Source organism: Dermochelys coriacea, chromosome 2, assembly GCF_009764565.3.
Source record: "Dermochelys coriacea isolate rDerCor1 chromosome 2, rDerCor1.pri.v4, whole genome shotgun sequence".
NCBI lineage: Eukaryota > Metazoa > Chordata > Testudines > Dermochelyidae > Dermochelys > Dermochelys coriacea.
In genome coordinates this window covers 110,077,887-110,102,550 of record NC_050069.1, presented here as the reverse complement: position 1 = coordinate 110,102,550, position 24,664 = coordinate 110,077,887, and the positions used below count along the sequence as shown (strand labels likewise).

Here is a 24,664-nt window from a genome sequence, read left to right as displayed (position 1 = left end):
GAACCTCCAACTCACCGCTGGTGGATGGGCAGCTGGCAAGGCAGGGGTCCAGCCAGCAGCTACAGTGGATCTGTAAGTAGTGATGGGGGGAGACAGAAAATCTGAGACAGTTTGCCCGTTTTTAAGAAAATGTTGGGACACTTCCAGGAGGGCTTAAAAACAGGACATCTGGTCACCCTACACTTATCCTGTGGCACTCAGCATCGTTTCATCAGCAACAACATGTCCCAGCATCAAAGATTCTAGTGCCTATAACGTTGCACACCAGTAGCAGATGACAGGTTAGCATCCTAAAACACCAAAATCCCCTCAATAACTACTCAGCAGGATAACAAGTCTCTTGGACCATGTATAAACATACAGTGCTACAGCAGAGCAGCTGTGCCACTATAGTGCATTAGGTATAGAGAGATCTATGCTGATAGGAGAGAGCTCTCCTGTCGACATAAGAAAAACCCACCTCCATGAGCAGCATAAGCTATGTCGCAGCAGAAGCTCTCCCGCTGACATAGTGCTGTGTGCACGAATGCTAATGTCGGTATAACTTATGTTGTTCGGGGGGTGCTGACATAGGCTGTATTGTAGACACAGCCTTACTGTGTTAGCCCTGCACAACCAAAACCCTCATCTGGACAAGAAAATTTAGAAGAATATCAACTTAAAAAACCTCACATTTCAGTTTGAATATTTTTTTCATTCTCCCTATATCTTTAATGGAGTGTACTGCTTTGCTTTCTAAAATGTCTTTCAAAGGATATCAAACTATTTTATAAACATTAAGCTCCATAATTCCACACACACATTAGTATTTTCTCCTTTAAAATGAAGATGTTGAGGGCAGTTAGCCTTTGAAAAATGGCATTGTGAGGTTCCAGATTTATTGCATCCTGATGATTCTACATCAAATTTGCTCAGTCTAAAACTAAAAAGATGTTTTTTCTGACACCACTGAAAACTCAACCTGGAATCTTAGAGCCTTGTACTTAGTCTTGAGCATCATCAATAGAAATAAAAGATTCAGTTGTAGTGCTGCTGATGTATAAAAAAGGATACAGAATCCAGCTTCCTGTCCCATAGCTATGTTGGTTCTACCAGTCTAGCCAGGATACAAAACAACATGTTATAACTTTTTTTTTTTTAATGACTGAATACACACACAGGGAAACAGATGTCAAGAAGCATAACATTGTTTTTACTCAGTCACTTCCTTAATCATAACTATACTGACTTGCTCAAAATCAGAGTGAGTTAGAAGCAGAGGCAGGAGTAGTACTAAAAACACTGATTCACAATTCCTTGATATAACAAATTAGACACATTCCCTAATTCACTTGCAATAGTAAGGATTCATCTGTAATGTACTCTGATATGAAGTACAGTACACTCCCATTTATCCAAATGGCCTGGGGGACAGCCAAAACTTTCAGATAATTGGGCAGTCACATAAACGTGAGTGCTACCAACCAACATAGGGAACACAGGGGATGCACTCTGGATTCAGATAACGTAATTCCTTTTTTCTGAAAATCCCAGTTAACTGAAATTATACTGTACTATAAGTGCCAGGTATTATTTTAAAATCATTTTATCTGACCTGCTTCCACCTCCTGATTGATGAACAATACGCCTCCACCTCCTGATTGATGAACAATACAGGCAGTGCCAGCCACGCTTAATTGGTTAACCATTTAAATGACATATTTTTTAACCATTTAAGTGACATATTTTTTAATCGTTTAAATGGTTAACTTTTAAAATGGTATTTACATGCCTAGTGTGAACCCTAAAGCCTTAAAGATAAGATGGTAAATATAAAGAATCCAACTATGCAGTATTTCTTCTTAACGGAGGCTCAGTCAACTTGATGTTAATTTGAACGATTGTACTGCATAGTTCTGATTGATTACCTTTGAACTCGCTTGAGTATGAGTAATTTTACCAGGTGTCCTATATACAGCATAGAGAAATATGGTCACCCTATATAAGCGGCATTATAAAATTGTAAAAAGAAAAGGAGTACTTGTGGCACCTTAGAGACTAACAAATTTATTAGAGCATAAGCTTTCGTGAGCTACAGCTCACTTCATCGGATGCCGAAGCTTATGCTCTAATACATTTGTTAGTCTGTATTCGCAAAAAGAAAAGGAGTACTTGTGGCACCTTAGAGACTAACACGGCTGCTACTCTGAAACCTATAAAATTGTAGTTATCTTTTGAGTTTGTATATAGACTAGTTTTTTGAGGTGTTGAATCTGCTTGTCTGAATTGTATTCCCCGAAGGGTTTGATTAATTTGGCAGTTACATCTGTTAATGTGTTAGTATTAGTTAGTACATATGTTAGTATTGTTGTCCTGAATAGACTAGGTTGCCAGCCACTATAAGCTCTTTCACAAAATTCTTGATGAATATATTATTTTCCTTTTGTACTTGTTGATAGCCCATGTGATCCTAAGTAGTATAAAAATACGTTAAGAATCAGACATGAGCTTTAAGCCAGAAAACTAGATGTTACTTGGTATGCCCAAGTATTGCATGTATTGCTGAACTGTGGTTGACTTACGTTTCTTATATGCAATACTTAAATACAATGGGCATAAGATAAGGGTTAGTTTTCACTCTTACCCTTACGTTTTTTGGCCTTCATCTTAAATAAGCAGAAATAAAGGGAGAGAAATCATATGCAGGTTATGAGTTGATATCATGGACCCCTTGCTGTTCAAGGGTCTGATCTTGCAAATCTTTATATGAGTAGTTTTATGGATTCTAGTGGAACGACTTTCAGGATAAGGGCCAAATTTGTACTTGATCTGTTCAGTTCTATACTGCTGGAATAAATAACATGCATACCACACAGTGCATTGCAGAAATCACGTTTCCCATGGCCAGAGACTTGAGGGTTTTTTTGTTTGTTTGTTTGATTTTTTTTTTTTTTGACTCAATAGACCAGTGATCCCAAGACTTTTTACCTCATGCCTCCCCAACCCCTCTCTGCACTCCCCCTGAGCTGTGGCTGGGAGTGGGGCCATGGCTCTGGGGCGTGGGACGTGGACAGGGGTAAGAGGGCTGGCAGCTGGGACCCTGGGCCAGGAGAGGAGCTGGGTGGTGCCTCCCCCGGCGGGAGCTGGCCCAGGCCCCAGCTGCGCCCCCCTGAATATTCCGCCCCACAGTTTGGGGACCTCTGCAATAGACTGATTTATTTAGGAGCATTTATGTTCTGTGTCGTTTGGTCTTTGTAAAATATATTGAAAAATCTTTATAAAATGTATTTGTAAGGTGGAAACTGGTAACCATGTACAGTTACTAAAATTACAGTTTCTTTTTAGAAAAAAGAAAAGGAGTACTTGTGGCACCTTAGAGACTAACAAATTTATTTGAGCATAAGCTTTCGTGAGCTACAGCTCACTTGCTCACGAAAGCTTATGCTCAAATAATTTTGTTAGTCTCTAAGGTGCCACAAGTACTCCTTTTCTTTTTGCGAATACAGACTAACACGGCTGCTACTCTGAAACCTTTCTTTTTAGAGGCACTTGAATACGGTGATGGGCACAGTATAAGATTTTGTATTTAAAAGAGGTAACGATTTTGAGGGTCTTCTAATTGCACTGGTTAAAACCCATATTTCAGCGGGTGGACGGAGTGAACTTTGTGTTCCTGAACATAGAGATCTGCAATGAAAAAATTAACAGTGGACTCATAACTAGGGCTCTACCAAACTCAGGGTCATGAAAAAACATTTCACAGGGAGACCAGCGTTTCTTAAATTGGGGGGTCTTGACCTAAAAGGGAGTTGTGGGGGAGGGGCGCAAGGTCATTTTTGGGGGTCAGGATATTGCCACCCTTAATTCTGCTCTGCCTTCAGAGCTGGGTGGCTGGAGAACAGCAGCCGAAGAGTGGCAGCTGCTGACTGAGGGCTCAGTTCTGTAAGGGTGGCAATACCATATCATGCCATCATTACTTCTGCACTGCTGCTGGTCGCGGCTCTGCCTTCAGAGCAGGGCGACTGGCCAGCAGCCACCGCTCTTCAGGTGCCCAGCTCTGAATGTGGGCGCCGCCGCCAGCAGGAGCAAGGGTAGCAGTACCGCAACCCTCCCCCACAACCCTTTTTTGGGTCAGGACCTCTACAATTACAACACTGTGAAATTTTAGATTTAAATACCTGAAATGTCTTCTTTTTAAAATCCTATGACCGTGAAATTGACCACAATGCACTATGAATTTGGTAGGGCCCTACCCATAACCTATTGGTGTCCCTCAACATTCCGCTGCGATTTGAGAAGTAAGAGTTTGTCCTTTTCTCTTGTTCTTTTGCTCCCTGGCTTGTCAGGATGGGAGAGCACCATGGGGCTGCTGCGATTGATGTGGAGTACTTTCCTGCTAAATGTGGATTGTCTGACTAGTATAATTCTGGTCGTTACTGGAGAATGCTACTATGGATCTGGTCTCATTCAGAAAGGGGTTGTAATGACCATGCTGGAAGACTGCTTCCACATTTTACCTGTCAAGAATAATCCTCAATGTGTATGGGAGTGGGTGGGCAGAGAAAGGGAGAATGAAGATTGTTGTGAAGCTTCAAAATTAAAGATTCTATGCCAAATTCAGCGCTGGTGTAATACTGTTCTATAGAATGGTGTCAATTTGTGTAACAGTTAAATGTTTAAATACAAAAATTCCAGGATGCTTCAAGTTCAGGCTGGTGTTTGGTTGTGAGCAGGGTCAGGTTTTCTTTCTCCTCCTGCGCTATCATAAACATGGGTTAAGAATGCCACTCCACTCTTTTTCTCTGGGTTTCTTTGGACTGATACCTTACGTTTAAACGTACAGTAGGACTTAGTATTTTTCTTTTGGACTCTTACATACAAAAAACCCTGTTAAATTTTATCCTAGTAGATGATAAAACGTATTTATCTATAAAGGTTCATAAATACCAGTTCAGGATTGTTTTTTCCATTAAACGAGACTTCTGTTTTTCCAAGGAACTATATAGAGTTTGCTTACAGTGTATGCTAACTCAGTAGATTAAATGATATTAAGCTATTACACTACTAGATTACTACTCCTTAGGTGTTTTTTTTTTTTTTTTAAAGATAACTGAATATTGGCATGTATGTTTGTTCAAGCCAGACTTACTTCAGGTTGAGGCCTTGTATAACTATATCATGACTGAGGCCTTGATCCTAAAAAAGCTCTCAAGTGCTAAATTTACATATATGAATAATCCAATGAAGTCAATGGAACTGTGTATTTGTCTAAGGCCTGGTATACACTACGAGTTTAAGTCGAATTTAGCAGCGTTACCTCGATTTAACCCTGCACCCATCCACATGACGAAGCCCTTTTTTTTGACTTAAAGGACTCTTAAAATTGATTTCTTTACTCCACCCCTGACGAGGGGATTAGCGCTGAAATTGGTCTTGCCAGGTCGAATTTGGGGTAGTGTGGACTCAGTTTGACGGTATTGGCTTCCGGGAGTTATCCCAGGGTGTTCAATAGTGACCGCTCTGGATAGCGCTCTCAACTCGGATGCACTGGCCATGTAGACAGGAAAAGTCCTGCGAACTTCTCAGTTTCATTTCTTGTTTGGCCAGCGTGGCAAGCTCACCTGCACAGGTCACCATGCAGAGTCCATCAGGGCAGGAAACCATGCAGTCCCAGAATCACCGAAGAGCTCCAGCATGGACTGAACGGGAGGTACGGGATCTGATTGCTGTGTGGGCAGACAAATCTGTGCTGGCATAACTCAGTTTGAAAAAACGAAATGCCAAAACATTTGAAAAAATCTCCAATGGCATGAAGGACAGAAGCTATAACAGGGACCCTCAGCAGTGCCGCGTGAAAATTAAGGAGCTCAGGCAAGCCTACCAAAAAACCAGAGAGGCAAACGGCCATTCTGGTTCAGAGCCCAAGACATGCCACTTCTATGATGAGCTGCATGCCATTCTAGGGGGTGTAGCCACCACTACCCCAACTCTGTGCTTTGACTCCGTCCAAGGAGTGTGAGGCAACACGGAAGCAGGTTTTGGGGGCGAGGAAGATGATGAGGAGGAGGTTGTAGATAGCCCACAGTAAGGAAGCGGAGAAACCGGTTTCCCCAACAGCCAGGATCTGTTTTTCACCCTGGACCTAGAGCCAGTACCCCCCAACCCACCCAAGGCAGGCTCCCGGACCCTGAAGGTGGAGAAGGGACCTCTGGTGAGTGTACCTTTGTAAATATACATGGTTTAAAAGCAGGTGTATTTAATGATTAATTTGCCCTGGCATTCGCAGCCAGTATAGCTACTGGAAAAGTCTGTTAATATGTCTGGGGATGAAGCGGAAATCCTCCAGGGACATCTCCATAAAGCTCTCCTGGATGTACTCCCAAAGCCTTTGCAAAAGGCTCTGGGGAGAGCAGCCTTATTCCATCCTCCATGGCAGGACACTTTACCATGCCAGGCCAGTAGCACATAGTTGGGAATCATTGCAGAGCAATAATGACAGGTTTCAGAGTAGCAGCCATGTTAGTCTGTATTCGCAAAAAGAAAAGGAGTACTTGTGGCACCTTAGAGACCAACAAATTTATTAGAGCATAAGCTTTCGTGAGCTACAGCTCACTTCATCGGATGCATTTGGTGGAGCATCCGATGAAGTGAGCTGTAGCTCACGAAAGCTTATGCTCTAATAAATTTGTTAGTCTCTAAGGTGCCACAAGTACTCCTTTTCTTATTGCAGAGCAAAGCATTGCAACGTATGGTCCCTGTGTTTGCTGGCATTCAAACAACATCCGTTCTTTATCTCTCTGTGTTACCTTCAGGAGAGTGATATCATTCATGGTCACCTGGTTGAAATAGGGTGGTTTTAGTAAGCGGACATTCAGAGGTTCCTGCTGGGCTGTTTGCCTGTGGCTGAACAGAAATCTTCCTTGGTGTTAGCCATGCGGTGGCGGGAGGGGTGAAGCCATCATCCCAGAGAATTGGGTGTGTGTGTGTGTGTGGGGGGGGGGGGGGTTAGTTGGGTTTCTGCTGCACATTAACCCGGAAACCACAGCCCCTCCTTTTAAATTGCCAACCCATTTTAAATGGCCAACTCAACGGCTACTTTGTATGGGAAATGAGGGCGTTGCTGTTTGAAACCATTCCCACATGTTATGACGGTTAAAGAAGCCAAAAGACTGTGGCTTACCATGGCTGCCTGCAAGCCGAATTCTGTTGCCCAGCCCTGCGTGAGTGATCTCTCACACCAAACTGGCAAAGCCTCAATAAGAGGCAAAATGCGACCTTGTAATTAAAGCACATGTGCTATGTAATGTTAACAGCAAGGTTTACGTCAAAGAGCGTACCCATTGTTCTATAAAATGTCTCTTTTTAACTACCACTCTCCCTTTTTTTTCCCTGCACCAGCTGCATATGTTTCTCCTTCCCAGAGACTAGCGAAGATTAGAAGGCAAAAAAAACGCACTTGCGATGAAATGTTCTCTGACCTTATGCTGTCCTCCCACACTGACCGAGCACAGCAAAATATGTGGAGGCAGACAGTCTCAGAGTGCAGGAAAGCACAATATGAACGCGAGGAGAGGTGGCAGGCTGAAGATGATAGGTTGCGTCAGCTTGCTGACAGAGGCAGGAGTCAATGCTCAGGCTTCTGGAGGATCAAACTCCTATGTTCCAGCATATGATTGAGCTGCAGGAAAGGCAGCAGGACCACAGACTGCTGCAACAGCCTCTGTGTAACCAACTGCCCTCCACCCCAAGTTCCATAGCCGCCTCACCCAGTCACCCTAGAATGCGGTGTGGGGGCCTCCGGCCACCCAGCCACTATACCCCAGAGGATTGTCCAAGCAATAGAAGGCTGGCATTCAATAAGTTTTAAACTTTTAAAGTGCTGTGTGGCCTTGTCCTTTCCTCCTCCACCACTCCACCTGGTGCTTCTCTCCTCCAGCACCCCTCCTGGATTACCTTGTCAGTTATCCCCCTATTTGGGTGATGAATAAATAAAGAATGCATGAATGTGAAGCAACAATGACTTTATTGCTTCTGCAAGCGGTGATCGAAGGGGGGAGGGCAGGGTGCTTAGCATACAGGAAAATAGAGTGAACCCGGGGGTGGGGGAGGGTTTCATCAAGGAGAAACCAACAGAACTTTCGCACCTGGCCAGTCATGAAACTGGTTTTCAAAGCTTCTCTGATGCGCACCGTGCCCTCCTGTACTCTTCTAAATGCCCTTGTGTCTGGCTGCGTGTAATCAGTGGCCAAGCGATTTGCCTCAACCTCCCACCCCGCCATAAACATCTTCCCCTTACTCTCACAGATATTGTGGAGCCCACAGCAAACAGTAATAACAATGGGAATATTAGTTTCGCTGAGGTCTAAATGACTCAGTAAACTGCGCCAGCGCGCTTTTAAACGCCCAAATGCACATTCTACCACCATTCTGCACTTGCTTAGCTCCTGACTACTGTCCAGGGTGCCTGTATATGGCTTCATGAGCCATGGCATTAAGGGGTAGGCAGGGTCCCCAAAGATAACTATAGGCATTTCAACATCCCCAATGGTTATTTTCTGGTCTGGGAAATAAATCCCTTCCTGCAGCTGTTCAAACAGACCAGAGTTCCTGAAGATGCGAGCGTCATGTACCTTTCCCGGCCGTCCCACTGTGATGTCTGTGAAACGTCCCTTGTGATCCACCAGTGCTTGCAGCACCATTGAAAAGTACCCCTTGTGGTTTATGTACTCGCTGGCTTGATACTCGGTACCAAGATAGGGATTTCTGTCTAAGGCTCCACCACAGTTAGGGAATCCCATTGCAGCAAAGCTATCCACTATGACCTGCACATTTCCCAGAGTCACTACCTTCATATCAGCAGCTCAGTGATTGTGCTGGCTACTTGGATCACAGCAGCCCCCACAGTATATTTGCCCACTCCAAATTGATTCCCAACTGACCAATAGCTGTCTGGCATTGCAATGTTCCACAGGGCTATTGCCACTTGCTTGTGAACTGTGAGGGCTGCTCTCATCTTGGTATTCTTGCGCTTCAGGGCAGGGGAAAGCAAGTCACAAAATTCCATGAAAGTGCCCTTACGCATGCGAAAGTTTCTCAGCCACTGGGAATTGTCCCAGACCCACAACACTATGTGGTCCCACCAGTCTGTGCTCGTTTCCCGGGCCGGGTTAGGGTTAGGGTTAAGATGTATAAAGATAGATGATGTGGATCCTTGTTTTGATCCACATCATCTATCTTTATACATCTTAGGCTGGCAGCAGACGATGCAGTATGACTGCTAGCCATCGTCATTTCCTGGGTGCTCTCCAGAAGATGGTGCAGTAGGACTGCCGGCAGGACTGAATCTCCATGAGACTAAACTTAAAAAGGGAAATGACCTGGCTGAGTCACTCCCATGTTTGCCCAGGCGCCCCTGACCAACCTCACCGAGGATAGCTAAAAGAGCACCCAGGAGTACAGCGATGATGGCTACTGGTCATAATGCACCGTCTGCTGCCAAAAGGCAATGAGCTGCTGCTGTGTAGCAATGCAGTACTGCGTCTGCCAGCACTCAAGAGACATACAGTGATGGTGAGCTGAGCGGGCTCCATGCTTGCCGTGGTATGGTGTCTGCACGGGTAACCAGGAAAAAAGGCGCAAAATGATTGTCTGCTGTTGCTTTCACGGAGGGAGTGAGAGAGGGAGTGAAGGGGGAGCCTGACCATATGTACCCAGAACCACCCGCGACAATGTTTTTGCTCCATCAGGCGTTGGGATTTCAACCCAGAATTCAAATGGGTGGCGGAGACTGTGGGAACTGTGGGATAGCTACCCACAGTGCAATGCTCCGGAAGTCGACTCTAGCCTTGGTACTGTGTACGCACTCTGCCGACTAAATGCACTTAGAGCATTTGTGTGGGGACACACACACTAGACTGTATAAAAACGCTTTCTAAAAAAACAACTTCTATAAATTCGACTTAATTTTGTATTGTAGACATGGTCCAAGTGTTTGCAGAACTCGAAGCTGAGTTTTCACTTTGTTGAGATTGTTGCTCATAAGAGATATGGTACTGATTGTTTTATTCATGGTAGGTACTTTAACCAAGATAATTTTGTTTTCTTTACATATGTATCTTTACAGTTGTAAACTCAATTAAATGGATGCATTTAATCTATTTGAGTTAAATTTTGGGAAATTGTTTTTGTTTTGATATGCATGATAAACTCCTCAGTTTGGCATTTCAAACTTAGATATATGTGGAAGAAGAAAAATGTAAAAGTCATCATATACTCTTTCTGCTGTCCGAAATAACTCAGTTTCATTTTGTTTATAATAGGTTATTTTCCTAGTACAAATGCATGATCCTGATTCTACTTTCAGATGCCAAATGGATCTTATTGTTAACTTAGTCCCATTCTTCAAATTCTGTCTCACCTGAGAATAGTTCCTTTGATTTAATTGGAATTATTTAATTCAGCAAGAGTTTGCAGGATCAGGTCATTAGCTTGTAAATGGTCTTACACAATAGAGGATTTTTAGGTGCACCATGAGCTCATGTATATCTTTCTCTATTGCATGTGTATCTAGAAAAGTTAGCAGACTTTTCTCCAAAGAGTGCACATGATCAACACTAATATTTGACAATAGAATCTGATTTTGTATTTAAATATTTCTGTTCTTGAAGATGCCTGCTGCTTGTGATTCACTGCTTGAAGATATTGAGGATATTGTGTCAGCACAAGATGTGAAACCACATGACCGACAGTTTGCACGAAAGAATGTTGTTCCTAAAGTGCGAAAACGCAATTCACAAAAAAATGTTCAGGCAGATGATGATCCACCAAGCGATAGGTAAGTTCTTTTTTTCAAAAAAGCCCTAGTATGTACACACTTCCAGTTTTTTAAAATAAAATGGAATGTGGCATTGCCACATAGCTTTTAAGTTGTCTTCAGGTTTGGTTGTAATAAAAATGTCACTACTTTTGTTAAGCATGCTGATAATTTGGGGCCAGAGTTTCAAAAATAGTCAGTACTCCCTATTGTGACCTAATTGCTAAAAAGCTCAGCAGCTCCCACTGAATGAAGTGACTGGATATGCAATATTGCCCAGCACCTTGTATTATTTTCAGAGACAGTTACTGGATACTGAGAAGTTCTGACAATTTGAACTTTTCATTTAGGGTGCCTAAATGGGAGCTGAGCTCTTGAAAATCTCGCTCTTGGATTCTCGTGTTTTTGTGGGGTTTAGGGCTGGGGAAGTAGAATTTAAAATGTTAAAAGTGGTGACAGTTTACTGTTGAGTCTTTCAGATTACCTATTCAGTAATGGAAATAACTGACTGTTAAATGGCATGGAAGAGTATCAGCATCAGATAACATAAAACTGATATTCTGTAGAAAAAATGTTGGTTGCAACAGGAAAGCTGATGCATCTATGCGTCTTCTTTCAAGAATAAAAAGAGGGGGTAGAAGTAGGTCTTTGCATTAAAGTATCCCTTCAAAGTAAATTTGAAATTGAACATAAGTTTTTAGAAAGTGCTAAAAAGACTTCAAGATATTAGATCTGCCTTCTAGTCCCACTGCCAATTTTTGTGGTTGTACATCATTTTCTTATTTTCCCTGTTGCTACCTGTGAAGCCCACACAAACAATAGAAACTGAACATATGCAAAGTGCTATCAAATGCACTAAGTAAACAAGAAAATAATCCGTTTCCAGTCTTTAATATTTTTAATCCTGGAATTCACAGGAAACATCATTTTTGCTTTATGCTTTACAGTCTTCTAGAGATCTGCTGAAATTCATAAGCATAAGAGCATTTTTTTAATCATAAAGTCTGTAGAGTTATCCCCATTCAAAGACAGTAAACAATATGTTCATGATATGATGGAATCAATGTATTTGTTGCTGTATCAAGGATCTGCAGCTATCCCTATTTAGTAGTTCTTTCTGTTGGCCACTCACCATTACTGTGTGGTTTTCAGTGTTTTTTACTTTGGTAATTTACGTTCCTACAAAGGATGACCTTTTTGGAGCTTTATGTCTGGGATTTAGCCAGGGAGGTTTAAGGACTACACGTGTGTGTTTGCTTTTATCCTAGGCCTTGCCTACACTACAGAGTTTTGTCAGGAAAACCTGCCTTTTTCCTACAAAACAGTAGAGGTATACACACTACAAAGCTACTTTTGGCCGAAAACTCTGCTGTTTTGCTGACAAAATAAAAGGGCATAAAGCATTTTGCAGAAAAGTTAAAGCTACAAGGCATCAGTGTAGATACTGTTGTTTGTTTTGTTGACATAACTGATTTCCACCAGTATCCCACAATGCCTGCCCTGACTGCTCTGCTCACTGTTTGATCTCTGCTGCCCTGCAGGCATGTGCCCCTGCCCTTTCAAGGGAGTATGGAAGTATCTGACAGCTGAGCATGCTGCTCTGTTCTGGGAACAAAGAGCAAATCATTAACTTGGAATGCTCCTGTTCTCCCCTGCACTAGGAACACAGTGGCAGGCAGACTTTTGCTGTGGGGAGCATGTGGGCAGATTGCTGTGCTGCTTTGACATTCCTCAACATGGAGAGCTCACAGAGCTGCTCAGAATGCTGCTCCCGGCAGCTGAGGAGGCTGTGGGAGAACACAGAGAGAATCACAGAACCATAGGCAGGCAGAGCGGGCTGCTTCTGCCAGGAGTGTAGGGAGAGACTGCTGTGTGGAGCAGAGTCAGGGTCTGATGTGTGTGCAGGGTGTCCCTGTTCTCCTGCCTCGGAATAGGTTGGTCAGCCTGCTGTCTCCCTCCTCCCCCCTCCCCCACTCTCTTCTTCCTCCCTCCCCACACTTCAGTTGAAAAGTGGCTGACAATCTACTAGGATGCCCATGGAATGATGGGATTGAGAAACCTGCATCATGTGACACTGCACCTGCCCCATGAGGCATTGCAAACCCTTCCCAAAGCATCCTGCAGCTGGTTGCACAGTGGGAAAGCTACCACAGTGCACTTCTCTTTGAATCGATGCAAGAGCTACTCATGCATTCTGCCGACACAAGGAGCATAGTGTGGACATGCAACAGCGGTTTTAATTAAAGGGGCATAACTTTTTCTGACAAACTTTGTAGTATAGACAAGGCCCTACTAATTTTCTGCAGACGGGCATGATTCTTATCCATTGGTCATTCTTGATTCCTCAGTGTCTCTTAGGGCTTGTCTGCACTTACAGTGCTGCAGTGGCGCAGCTGCAGTGCTTTGTGAAGACACTACCTAGGCTTCTCCCGTCAGTGTCGGTACTCCACCTCCCCAAGAGGTGTTAACTACGTTGACGGGAGAAGCCTACGCTCCTGAGCAATGTACAGTAGAGCCTGAGAGTTACAAACACCTTGGGAATGGAGGTTGTTACTGGTAACTCTGAACAAAATGTTGTGGTTCTTTCAAAAATTTACAACTGAACATTAACTTAATACAGCTCTGAAGCTTTACTACACAGAAGAAAAATGCTGCTTTTAAGCATCTTAATTTAAATGAAACAAGCACAGAGTTTCCTTACTTTATAAAATCTCTTTTTAAACTTTCCCTTTATTTTTTTTAGTAGTTTACGTTTAACAGAGTACTGTACCGTTTGCTTTTTTATTTTTTTTCCTCTTCTGCCTGATTGCAAACTTCTGGTTCCAAATCGGGTGTGTGGTTGACCGGGCAGTTCGTAACTCTCAGGGTGTACTGTAGTTATACTGATGTAAATTGGTATGGTAAGCCAAGCCTTGAGATTTCTGTTCTGTTCTTCTAGTGGCCTTTTTTGTATCATGGCTGTACCTCTGCAAGAGGCTTTACTCTGGAGCAACTTTTTTTAGCCCAATTATAAATCTTCAAATAAGCTGGCATGCCCTCTACTACAGTGGTACAAATCTGCCACAATAATACTTTTGTAGCTCAGACAGGTTGGGGTAAAGAGCTTTTCATCCCTACCTCACTGGTCAGTAGCTGGTCTGGATTAGTAGTGATGTCTGATAGCTGGCTTATGTAGAGTGAGTTGAAGGCACATAGGTGAGGCAGCATAAGAAGCTTGCAATTTAGCTGTACCTATTTCATGGATAGATGACTTATTTTTACTGCTGCCAGTCTGGTATTGTGTATGAACAGTGAAATCTCTAAGAAAAAAAAATGGGTTTGGTTTTTAGGTTTTTGATTCCATATAGCCACAGAGTGTATATATAGTCTTCTCTTTCCATATACCCTCTCTATTATGAAGCTATCATTTCTTTCTTAACTCCCCCCCCCCCCATTAAAATACTGAATCTTTTCTTCCCTCTCCACCTCATTGAGGCTGGGTGGAGGGTTTACATGTGTGAGTCATTTAACATTCCAATGTACAAGGACCAAAACCTTTTGTTCCTGAGTGTCTGAAATGACTTCATGTTTTATTTTGTTTTTATCTCTAACTTGCTTTTCTGATTCTGTTCACTCAACAGCATTATTCCCGGTGCACAAAAAATCTGGATACGCACATGGGGATGTTCTCATAATAATTCAGATGGAGAATACATGGCTGGACAGTTGGCTTCTTATGGGTACAAAATTACAGGTAATGATCTTAATCAAACTACTTTCAGGTTTTTTGCTGATTTAAATATTTAGATTGAACCAGTCTAATCTTTTTTAAATTAGATTTTACTACACCCCCTTTCACCTCACCATGTTAGCTGGCTTGTTTGGCATGAGTAAACTGTATTTGGAAGTCCATTCAGCGATGTGAACCATATTTGCGGGCCTCATAGAATTGTAGGACAGCAAGGAACTGCAAGAGGTCATCTAGTCCACTCCCATGCATCTTTTGAGGCAGTTCTGATCTATTATGTCAGATTGATGTTTGTATGTGATGAGTGCTGCTAAAAATTAGTGATTTGAGTTAAAATAGATTTGGTGCAGATTCAGTAGTTAATTTTTACATCTCACTGTCTTGGGGATTTTTAAATCTCTACTTTAGTTAAAACCTGAACTAATCTTATGTCAGTAAAATTCTGTGTTTTTCTTATATAACTATAAACAAATTCATTGTCTGTAGTCTATATACATATAGACTACAGACAATGAATTTGTTTATAGTTATATAAGATTATACAAGTTACACACACACACACACACACACACACTTTGAGATTTTATATGCCAGATTTTAACCTGAACTTTTAAACCTGCTTTTTGAGGATGAATTTTACAGTAGAAACACTAAAAACCCTTAACTGCCTGTTGAGTTTTAGGAGACCTGCAGACCCATATAATTTTGAATACAACTGAGATCTAATTGGACAAAGAAAGATTTGGTGTGCTCAGCTGCAATTGGGGACACTAATTTGAAGCCTGCCTTTTTTTCTTTATATGCTGGCAGATTCTGGTCATGGTACAGAAGTAGCACACTTGTCCTTAGGGGCAAGAACACCATGTGTTTATAAAATAGTGCTCCCTCCTGACAATTTAAGTACTGCATTGATAGGACCCAAAAGGAGAGTCATGTTTCATTACCCTCCCCTGGAAAAAAATGGTGATCACTGATAGGAAGAAAAGAGAGAGAGAGACTTTTCCTCTGATCAAACAAAAGTGAATGGCTTCAGAACAATTACGGTTGACTTATAGGGTAACATCTAACAGATAACAGCAAATTCTACGATAATCTTGTGGGTTTGTTTTACTTCCAATGGTTTCTGGTAGAGTAAGGTGTTTTGGTTTATTTTATTTTATTTTTGTTAAGCAGAACCCAGCCATTGGTCTAAACATAAGGAAGCATGTCATTGGAACACATGGGTGAGGAGTGACCTGGAGGGAATGTCTTTTGTCACTTAACGACTTGTCTGTCAGACTTTGGAGCAGAGTTGGCCGTCTTTGATGGGCACCATGTCAAGCTCTTTATTTCTGTAGGGGTAACTATTGTGATATGTAGGCGTTGGGGCAGGATCTTCTGGATTCCAAGGGATATAAGACCCTACCTACTCCTGCTTCCGCTTTGAACAAGACTGTTTTTAACGTTCTAATCTGTTTGCCCTCCTCTCCTTTGCCACAAACAAGCAGTAACATGCTTAATACAGTGCCGAAAAGGTCACTTAAGAAAACTGAAAACATCTGTAACATATTGAAATTAAAACCATAGCTCTTAACCAGTCAAAGTTGAGAATGAAGGACACAATGCAAAATAATAGCAAATGAGTTTAATTTTCATAAAGAGAGTTCCCCAGGCGATTGCTTCAGCATATATCTGGATACTGTAATGCATTTATGCCTAAAGTTAGGCGCTCAAATACTACAGTAATGTGTGTTATAAAAACCTATATAGAATAGAGTGGGAGCGGGTCTTAACGGATGTTAAATGATGCATGAACTTTCCCCACTCAGCTTTAGGCTCTGCCTACACTCAGATTTGAAACTGTTAGTGACTTAGTGAAGACTATTCAAACATAGTTTTAGTTAGGAAGGTACTAATGTTTTCCCTACCTTGTGTAGATCGAGACTTTTTTGCAAAACTAAGTTAAATCTTGTTTACATAGGCTGTACAGCGTTTCCAATCTAGCCAATGTGAAGTGGATCCAATTGTTCAAAAATGTGATTTAGCTCAGACAGAGCCTGCATTATTCATTTGTTGTCATAAATCTGGACTCCAAGGAAAGTGTGTGCAGTTTTGGAGTGTTGGACAGATATATTGGGCAGTAAGAGATGTCCATCATCATATTTACTAGTGTACTTTGTATGGATTGGATTAAAGAACATATCTCACAAACAATATATCGTTCATGTAGCACCACGCTCTAACTAGCCAGAGGAGATTGGTGCCAGCTAATTCCAGAGCCTACTGTTAGAGGCAGATCTGGACAAAAATATTTTTAAATGTGCTCTAAAAGTGGCCACATTTAAAACATTTTTGACAAAATGTATTTTTTCAAAATATGCTCTTTTGTCAAAGCTGGGAAGGTTTCTGGGGTCCAGGGTAGACTCTCTTGTCATTTCTGACCAGAGAAAGAATTAGAGATGGGAAAACAGCCATTTAGAAAAAAGAAAAGGAGTACTTGTGGCACCTTAGAGACTAACAAATTTATTAGAGCATAAGCTTCTGTGAGCTACAGTTCACTTCATCGGATGCATCCGATGAAGTGAGCTGTAGCTCACGAAATCTTATGCTCTAATAAATTTGTTAGTTTCTAAGGTGCCACAAGTACTCCTTTTCTTTTTGCGAATACAGACTAACACGGCTGCTACTCTGAAACCAGCCATTTAGAGACAACTTCATTTCATGGAAACGTTTGAAAAGTGGTGTGTGTGTGTAATAAAAACAAATTTCAAAACCTCAAAAGTTGTCGCAAAATGGAATTGTTCTCCTGCCTGCTTGAGGGCTCAAATGTATTTCCAGTGAGCAAATTCCTGAATAGAGGACCTGCTACAATGAATACCTTGCTTCCAGTTTCCTTGAGCTTTAATGTGGGTCAGACAGTCTGTATTCTCAAGATGCAATAGTATGCTGTACTGTATTGCGGAATATATCACCTATCCTTTTGTAACCACCTAACCAGTCCTGTCATTCTAAAATTAGGGCAAATGGCAATCTGCTACCATGCATGCACTAATGGAGTGCACTCTATTATTTGCTAATTGATCATATTGTTTTTGTTTTAAAATTTTGTCAAATATTAAAAAGTCTGCAAACAAAAGTGTCTGAAATTTAACTCTGACTTTAAAACTCCCAGTTGATTCTTGGATTATATGTGAAATCATGAAATCAGCAAAATCAAAAATTGTCATAGAATTCATTGTAATGATCTTTTAAATTGCATGACCCATTGAGAGTGACAGATTGGAATATCACAGTAGTTTCATCATGGACAATGTTTAGCTATTTGGAGGTAAGGAACTTGTGGGGTTATTTTTGGCACACAGTATGGTAATAAAATTGACAGACTTTTCAAGAGAACATTTGGGTTTTACATACATTCTTGTTTCAGGGTAAAAATGTAGCTTTGTGGGGAAGTCCTAAGTATTTGCAGTGGGGTCTTAGTGGCTCAGAAATACCTCTGGTTACGATACAGTTAATTTATTAGACATGCAGGCTCCGGTTATGTGGTGGACATGAAATTGAGTCATGGTTGCCAATGTATATTTGAAAGGTAGCTGCTCCAGATGGCTTTAATTTTAAAAGATTTTATTCTTTTGTGGTCATCCCTAGCAACGTGACTTCAAGGGAAGGTGAAGGTATGTGAACCTACAGTGGGGAAAACCACTACAATGCATTTGATTTTTGCTCATAGGGAGCATACCGTGGGATTGCTTTCCAGTGCAGGACAAATGGAACTTAAATAATATGGGTCACTCCTCTGCTCAGTTTCCTTTGAAATATGGAGATGGAGATTTCAAAGGAACTAGACTTTGTGCCCTCATCTCATTTTGCTGTTTGTTATCAAGCCTCCGCTTTCTGATGCCATTGGGGAATAACTGTATTTTCACTTTGTAATGAAAAGAGTAAATCCTGGTTATTTATGCTTGGGATATTGGTAGACTGAGTGGTAAATATTTTAAAAATGAAGGGGGAGAATTTCCTTTTTGCCTGAAATGTTTCAGGCCAGAAGTGATTTTTTTTTAAAAGAAGTTTGAAATGCCCAGCTGCATCTGTCATAAAGCCATAAAGATGTAACTTGCGGGACTATTTTGGGAAGCCAGGGCTTAAAAGCATTGTTTAAAACTTCTCTAACACTGAGAACTAATGCATAGACTTTTTTATGTAATTATTTGTAGATCTAGTTTTCAAGTTGAATTCGCAAACTGTTTGGTTCTGTGCCTATTTCTGCAGTGATTGATAGAATTTGCATTAACCTTGTGTATAACTGAATGTCAGCAGATTTGGGGAACGGACTCTCACAATTTTCCACAACTGTCCAATTGTAGTATATACCACACTTCGACCCTACTGTTAGAGACATTTTCTGTCATCCTGGAGGAAAGTTCTAGAAGCCTTGTGTTAATGATTCTACTTAATGGAATTGCGGAGGCGGTGGAATAAAAGTGTCTTCCAGGAAGTGAAATCTGAGCTCCTTCACTCCACCCTCAGTTTTTGCTTTTGCATGACAGAAGCAGGGAATCTTAATTTCTGCCATCCCTCATCTCCAAAGAATCACGAGGGTAAAATTTTACAAAGAGAAAGTGAGAAAAGCCTCATAAGAATGACAGAGATGCATATATTTGATGTCCCTCCACCCTTGGTGCTGATTTGCAGTAATATAGGAGGCAACAACTGTTTCAGACAATTTGTCCTGCTGCAGCCTCCTCACCACCAAGTTTTTGATCCTAGCAGGCAAAGTGAGCTACAGGCAATCCTACTTCTTTCCTTCAGGGCAGAATTCATTTGCTCAATTCTCAAGCTGGGACGTATTCTTATTTACAATGGGAACTAGACAAGCTTTGGATTTTTATCATAGCTACTCCCCATACCTCTAGTCCCAGTTTTTTTGTTATATGCCAAAAAATCGTGGCTTTTCTAAATCAGGTGAATGTATTCCCTTGCTTTAAGTGTCTCTGGACATGGGTGAGTCTGCCTGGTCCTTAACAATTGCCCTTTTGAAGCCTATTTTAACTGAACCTATATCTTTCTCTGTTCTATATTACTTTCATAGTTGAAGTTTCTGAGACTTTGGAAGCAGGCCTGAGGGACTGAAAAATCTCACAAGCACATTATCCTCACTGACGGTTGGGTAATGCGTGTAAACCCAGGCATGCACACCTGTTTGGGGTTAATTCTTTTTTAGTAGCAGAACTCCGTCAGTCTGTTCCATACTCTAATTCTTGTGCACTAGACTAAATTCTGGCAGTGCTGGCATTCTCAGATTACAGCATAATGGCTTTTAAGTGACACATTGTTCACAGGTCAGTTCATATTCTAAGCACCTTGCTTCCTCATCTGAAAGTTGTGCATGCAGTAAAGGGTTAGGCCACTGGTAATTGAACGTGTGGGACTGTACCAGTATAAATTGCCAAGGTGAAATGTGTCTCTGATAGCTGTCCTCTTCTGGGTGGTGTTGTGCTCTTATCCACGGAGAGCATGTTAATCAGCCATTGCAGTTGGGCCTGTCTCATAGTTCCCAGCATAGCACCCTTAAGCAGTGGTTTATGAGTGATTTTGAAAAGCTTGTGGGAAAACAGACCAGTTCCCATAACTCCCAGAGAAACTCAGGACATTGCTCAGGCATATCCTCAAAATGAAGGCCTGGATTTTCTCAGACTGTTTTCACTTGGAGAGCCTGAAAATCAATCACCAAATGTTTTAAGTGATCCAAGAGAAATAGAGAAGCATTACTGGAATTTGTGCTATAACTTGGTAACAGTTCCATTTGCTGTCTAAAGATGAAGTTCACAACGTGCCACTCGATGTTTAGTATGCAATTACAGGCTAATAGAATGGAGTTCTTGAGACCTGCAGTGAGCAGCAGTAGCTATAGAACTTTTGAATCGGGAAGGACTCTTTTTATTAACAGTTTGGGAACAGTTGGGAATTCCAGAATGGGTGCTTTTGTGCATGGTAGTATGATTGTTTTAGGGGCTTCTGATCAAGCTAACAGGTGCAGGAGATGATTGAGAGTTTTGAACAGTTGGCCTCTTTGAACTGTACTGAATCTATAGATGCAGCCCACACACCCGGTCTGTGCTCGCATTTTGAAGGCCGGGGTAATGGTTATGCAAATCTTCGTGGATAATTGTGTCTAGTTCCCAAATATTTACAAGTGTTGACCTGGCAAAGTATGTAATGCTATAATTTTTTAGGAGCAGGTACAAGTGGCATTATCTTCCCACCCAGCAACTCCTTAATTTAATGGTGTGTGCATCTCCACGATAATTCTCCATGACTACTATGCAACAGTGCGTACATACAAATCTGGAAACGTGTTCTGTCAGCCCCTGCAAAACCAACCCAATCAGTACACAAAACAATAAAAAGCCACACATCTTGTGTAAAGGTTCCCCAGTCTCTGAAGACCGACGCTTCCTAAACTGTGTGTGTCTGCTGTCTCAAGAATGAGAGACTTTCTTGAAGAGGTTGTGGGTTCCTGGCATGGCCTCTATTGTCATCCTGGTTCTTGCCTAATTCCTTCATTTCTGACTAGCCCATGATGGTGGAACTCACATCTTGATTCCTCACTAGCCACATGTCTTAGTGTTTGTACAGTAGTGTCACATAATATAATTTAAATACGGTAATATTTAAAAATATACTTTTCAAAATTGATTTTTCATGCAACCCTAGTTGGCAATTAGTGATTATAAAACTGAAATCTTAATTTACAAAGTAAAGTTTTTTATCACATTGCAATTGGTTGTTGGGTGTAGTGTGCAGATTCTGGACGGCGTTGGTGGCGTGTGATCTAGAACAGGTCAGACTAGATGCTCTGGAGGTCCCTTCTGGTTTTGAACCCTAATTATTAAAGAGATATGTGCTGTATCTCTGGTAGCCAACAGGTGGCAGTATTGGATAACTAATACTTTACAATACTCTGTGTGTGTGTGTGTATGTGTGTGTGTGTGTGTGTGTGTGTGAGAGAGAGAGAGAGAGAAACTTGATCAGCTTGGCTGCACAATTTAGTAGTGTCAGGTTTTAATCGCCTGAAATTGGATTAGTTGACTCTTTTGAATAAAAATTTTAATATTTGGATCAGAATAGTTACAATCTAAATTTTTTGTGTTTGAGTTTCTGGATGATCAAATAAAAAAACATATTTATGCAAAATTAATTTGGGTTTAATTTAAATTGACAGTTACAAACTTAGTTCCTCCATTTAGAAACCCTTCCCCACTTGATTTTTACTGATTTAGGGGGAAAATATGTTAATGTTTGGTCTGAAGTATTCCTGCAGGACTGTGGACATATTTATTTTATAACTAACCCTCCAGGTCTTTTTAATTATGAGTGAACGGATTTGAAATTTATTAAACTTTTAAATTGATGTGTGTGTAAAGATGTGTGTTTTAACCATTTTAATAGTGTCTATAGTCGTAAAATATTTAAAATTGTAGAAATTGCTGAAATGCACCTACCTGGTGTGGTGGAAATTAACAGCTGTTTGGCAGTACAACAGTTGCTTAGGTCATATCTTAATATTGCAAAGGGAGGTGGAGTTTAGATAGAGGAAATAATTATTTCAGTATTTTGGATAGGTTCTTTTTATTGCAGAAAGTAGCATAGGTTCTTGAGTTAGATGGTCAGGATCATGGTTTTATGATTCACTCGGGTAAATTCCAAGCACCAGTGGTTCTCAAACTTCATTGCACCACAACCCCCTTTTGACAACAAAAATTACTACACAACCCCAGTAGGTGGGACCTGAGCCTGCCCAAGCCCCATCACCCTGGGCAGGGGGGCCGAAGCCCAAGGGCTTCAGCTCCCAGCATGGGGCCTGTAGTCTGAGCCCCACTGTCCAGGGCTGAAGCCAAAGCCTGAGCCCCGTTTCCCAAGCCTTCGGCTTCAGCTTCGGCACTGGGCCACAGCAAGTCGTGATCCACAGTTTGAAAACTGCTGCCATACACCCATATTGGAGCTTTGGTTTAGTGATGATTCAGAAAGAATGCCGCCACCTACTGAATTACCAGCACTATTTCCATCATCTTCTTGGGTTTTCCTTGGAGGGACCCCATCTAAAAACAGACTAGTCCTGGTGTTGCTTAGCTTGTGAGGAATGAATACTGAAGTCAGGTCTTGGACAAATCCACTTTCTCCTTGCTGTGGGTGAGTAGGAAACTTTCCTGGGGCTGTTGGGCTTATCTTGCCTTTCAGCAGGTAGTTTTCCTTTAAATAAAAAATCTATATAGTTGCACAGAATCCTGCAAATGTGAAAAGAACAGGAACTGATACAATATTGCATTTTTGAATTTGCAGAAGACTGTTTGAAAGAGCAGAGGTGCATAGTGTCCAAGGCCCTAGTGCAAACTTGGAGCACTAAGCCACTCTGGAGCTGGAGGGGAAGGAACTGAAGTGCAACTGAGCCATTCTGAATCAGTTATTCCAGTCATAGTTGTAATAAACTCCTGTGCTACTTGTATCTGCCCCCACGTGGAATGGAATGACTAGTGGATTTGCAGTCCTTCCATAACTCTCTGCTAGACAGCAATGCTCAAGAGCCCATTTTGAAAGCTTATAGATAGTGCACCTCTGCACAATAGAAATAGAAGCCCACTTGTTCTGCTATGATAGCCTTCCACTGCTGCAGAGATAGAAACAGTATTTGCTCCAAAGAGATGTGAAATGTATTTGCTCATTTCAGTGAGGTTTTTTTTTTTTAACAGCAAAACCCTGTGTGTGTGTGTGTTTGTTTTACCCTTACTTACATAGCTGGAATGTTTAGGATGCTTCATCCATCTCCCTCCTACTATCCCAAATCCAGTGCTCTTTTCAGAAACTTGTGGCAACTAGCATAAATATTGTGGTTAGTGAATGACTAGACAACTTGTCAAGTGGGGATTAAGGACTACAGTTGTCTTTTCAAATACAGTCCATGCTTTTTTGGAGGCTTACTTTCTAGAGGTATGCCTCTGTGGAAAATGCACATCTGTGACTCTTTTTAGCATTTATATAATACCATTTGGAGTCATTATTAAATGTTACAGCTAAAGCTTCTGCTTTAAGTGGAAGACACTAACATTTGTTTTGTATGTCAAATCTCTGGCATTGAAACCTGCTTACAGAGAGAAACTAAACAGCAACTTTGTCTTGGATGACTATGAATAGGCTTTGACATAATCCAGCCAAAACTGATTTGCCGTTGATTGCTAAAATACATGGGTGTATAGAGAAATGGTGATCTTTGGCTTGCAGTTTAATGGAAGACAGATCACTTGGCTGTTGATTTTATTAGGAATTTTGGACCTTGAGCTTCATTGGTCAGACTTTAGGGGCAAAAGCATGCATATTACAGTTTCAGAGTAGCAGCCATGTTAGTCTGTATCCGCAAAAAGAACAGGAGTACTTGTGGCACCTTGGAGACTAACAAATTTATTTGAGCATAAGCTTTCGTGGGTTACAGCCCACTTCATCGGATGCACAGAATGGAACATATACATATTACAGTTGTTTGCCATGCCGTTCCCTAATTTACTTTTGAAATACTGCTGCTTGTTTATGGGCTTGCATAATTCTGTTTGTGTTCTCTGTTGGGGTTTGAAAAATCCACTTGCCCCCACTGAATGTAGAAATATTAAACTGTCAGTTTGTACAGAACTTAAGCTTCCAATTTTTTTAAATAGAGGTTTTAGTCTTTCTGGTTGCAAAGATAAAGGGACATTGTCAATTTTTTTTTAAGACAGTCACCATGATATGTCCTGAATATTTTACAATATTCCTTTACATTATTTATAAGAGTTTTGTCCCCTGTAGTTAAAAGGATTTTTTTTGTAAGGGAGGAACTGACTATACAGGGGAAAGCTTGAAACTTATTTTACACAATGCTGTCAAATGCAAAAAGAAAACAAAGTTGAAATCTAGGCACATATTTTTTTTAACTAACTTTCAGTTATAATTATTTTAGATGTTACTTATTAACTATGGAAGGTAAGCTGTATTCAGATAGAAATATTAATTTACAAGTTGACTTTGGACCTATAAGTCAGTGCAAAAGTATTGTCTTCCTGAGTTGGCATACACCTCCGGTGCCTGTGCTATTGGCTGCTCCTACTTTAACAAAGCAGAAACAGGATGAAATTAATAAG

At 41.2% G+C, this 24,664-nt stretch overlaps 1 protein-coding gene across 1 annotated transcript in view; it reads left to right on the top strand.

Moving 5' to 3' along the window:
* The window catches only part of CDKAL1 (CDK5 regulatory subunit associated protein 1 like 1), a 618,432-nt gene that overhangs the window by 7,970 nt on the left and 585,798 nt on the right, over nt 1-24,664 (top strand). The window contains 3 exon segments of the mRNA XM_043508315.1: nt 9,977-10,049; nt 10,647-10,813; nt 14,413-14,525. Coding sequence (XP_043364250.1) covers nt 10,026-10,049; nt 10,647-10,813; nt 14,413-14,525 — 304 coding nt within the window. The 5' untranslated portion in view covers nt 9,977-10,025.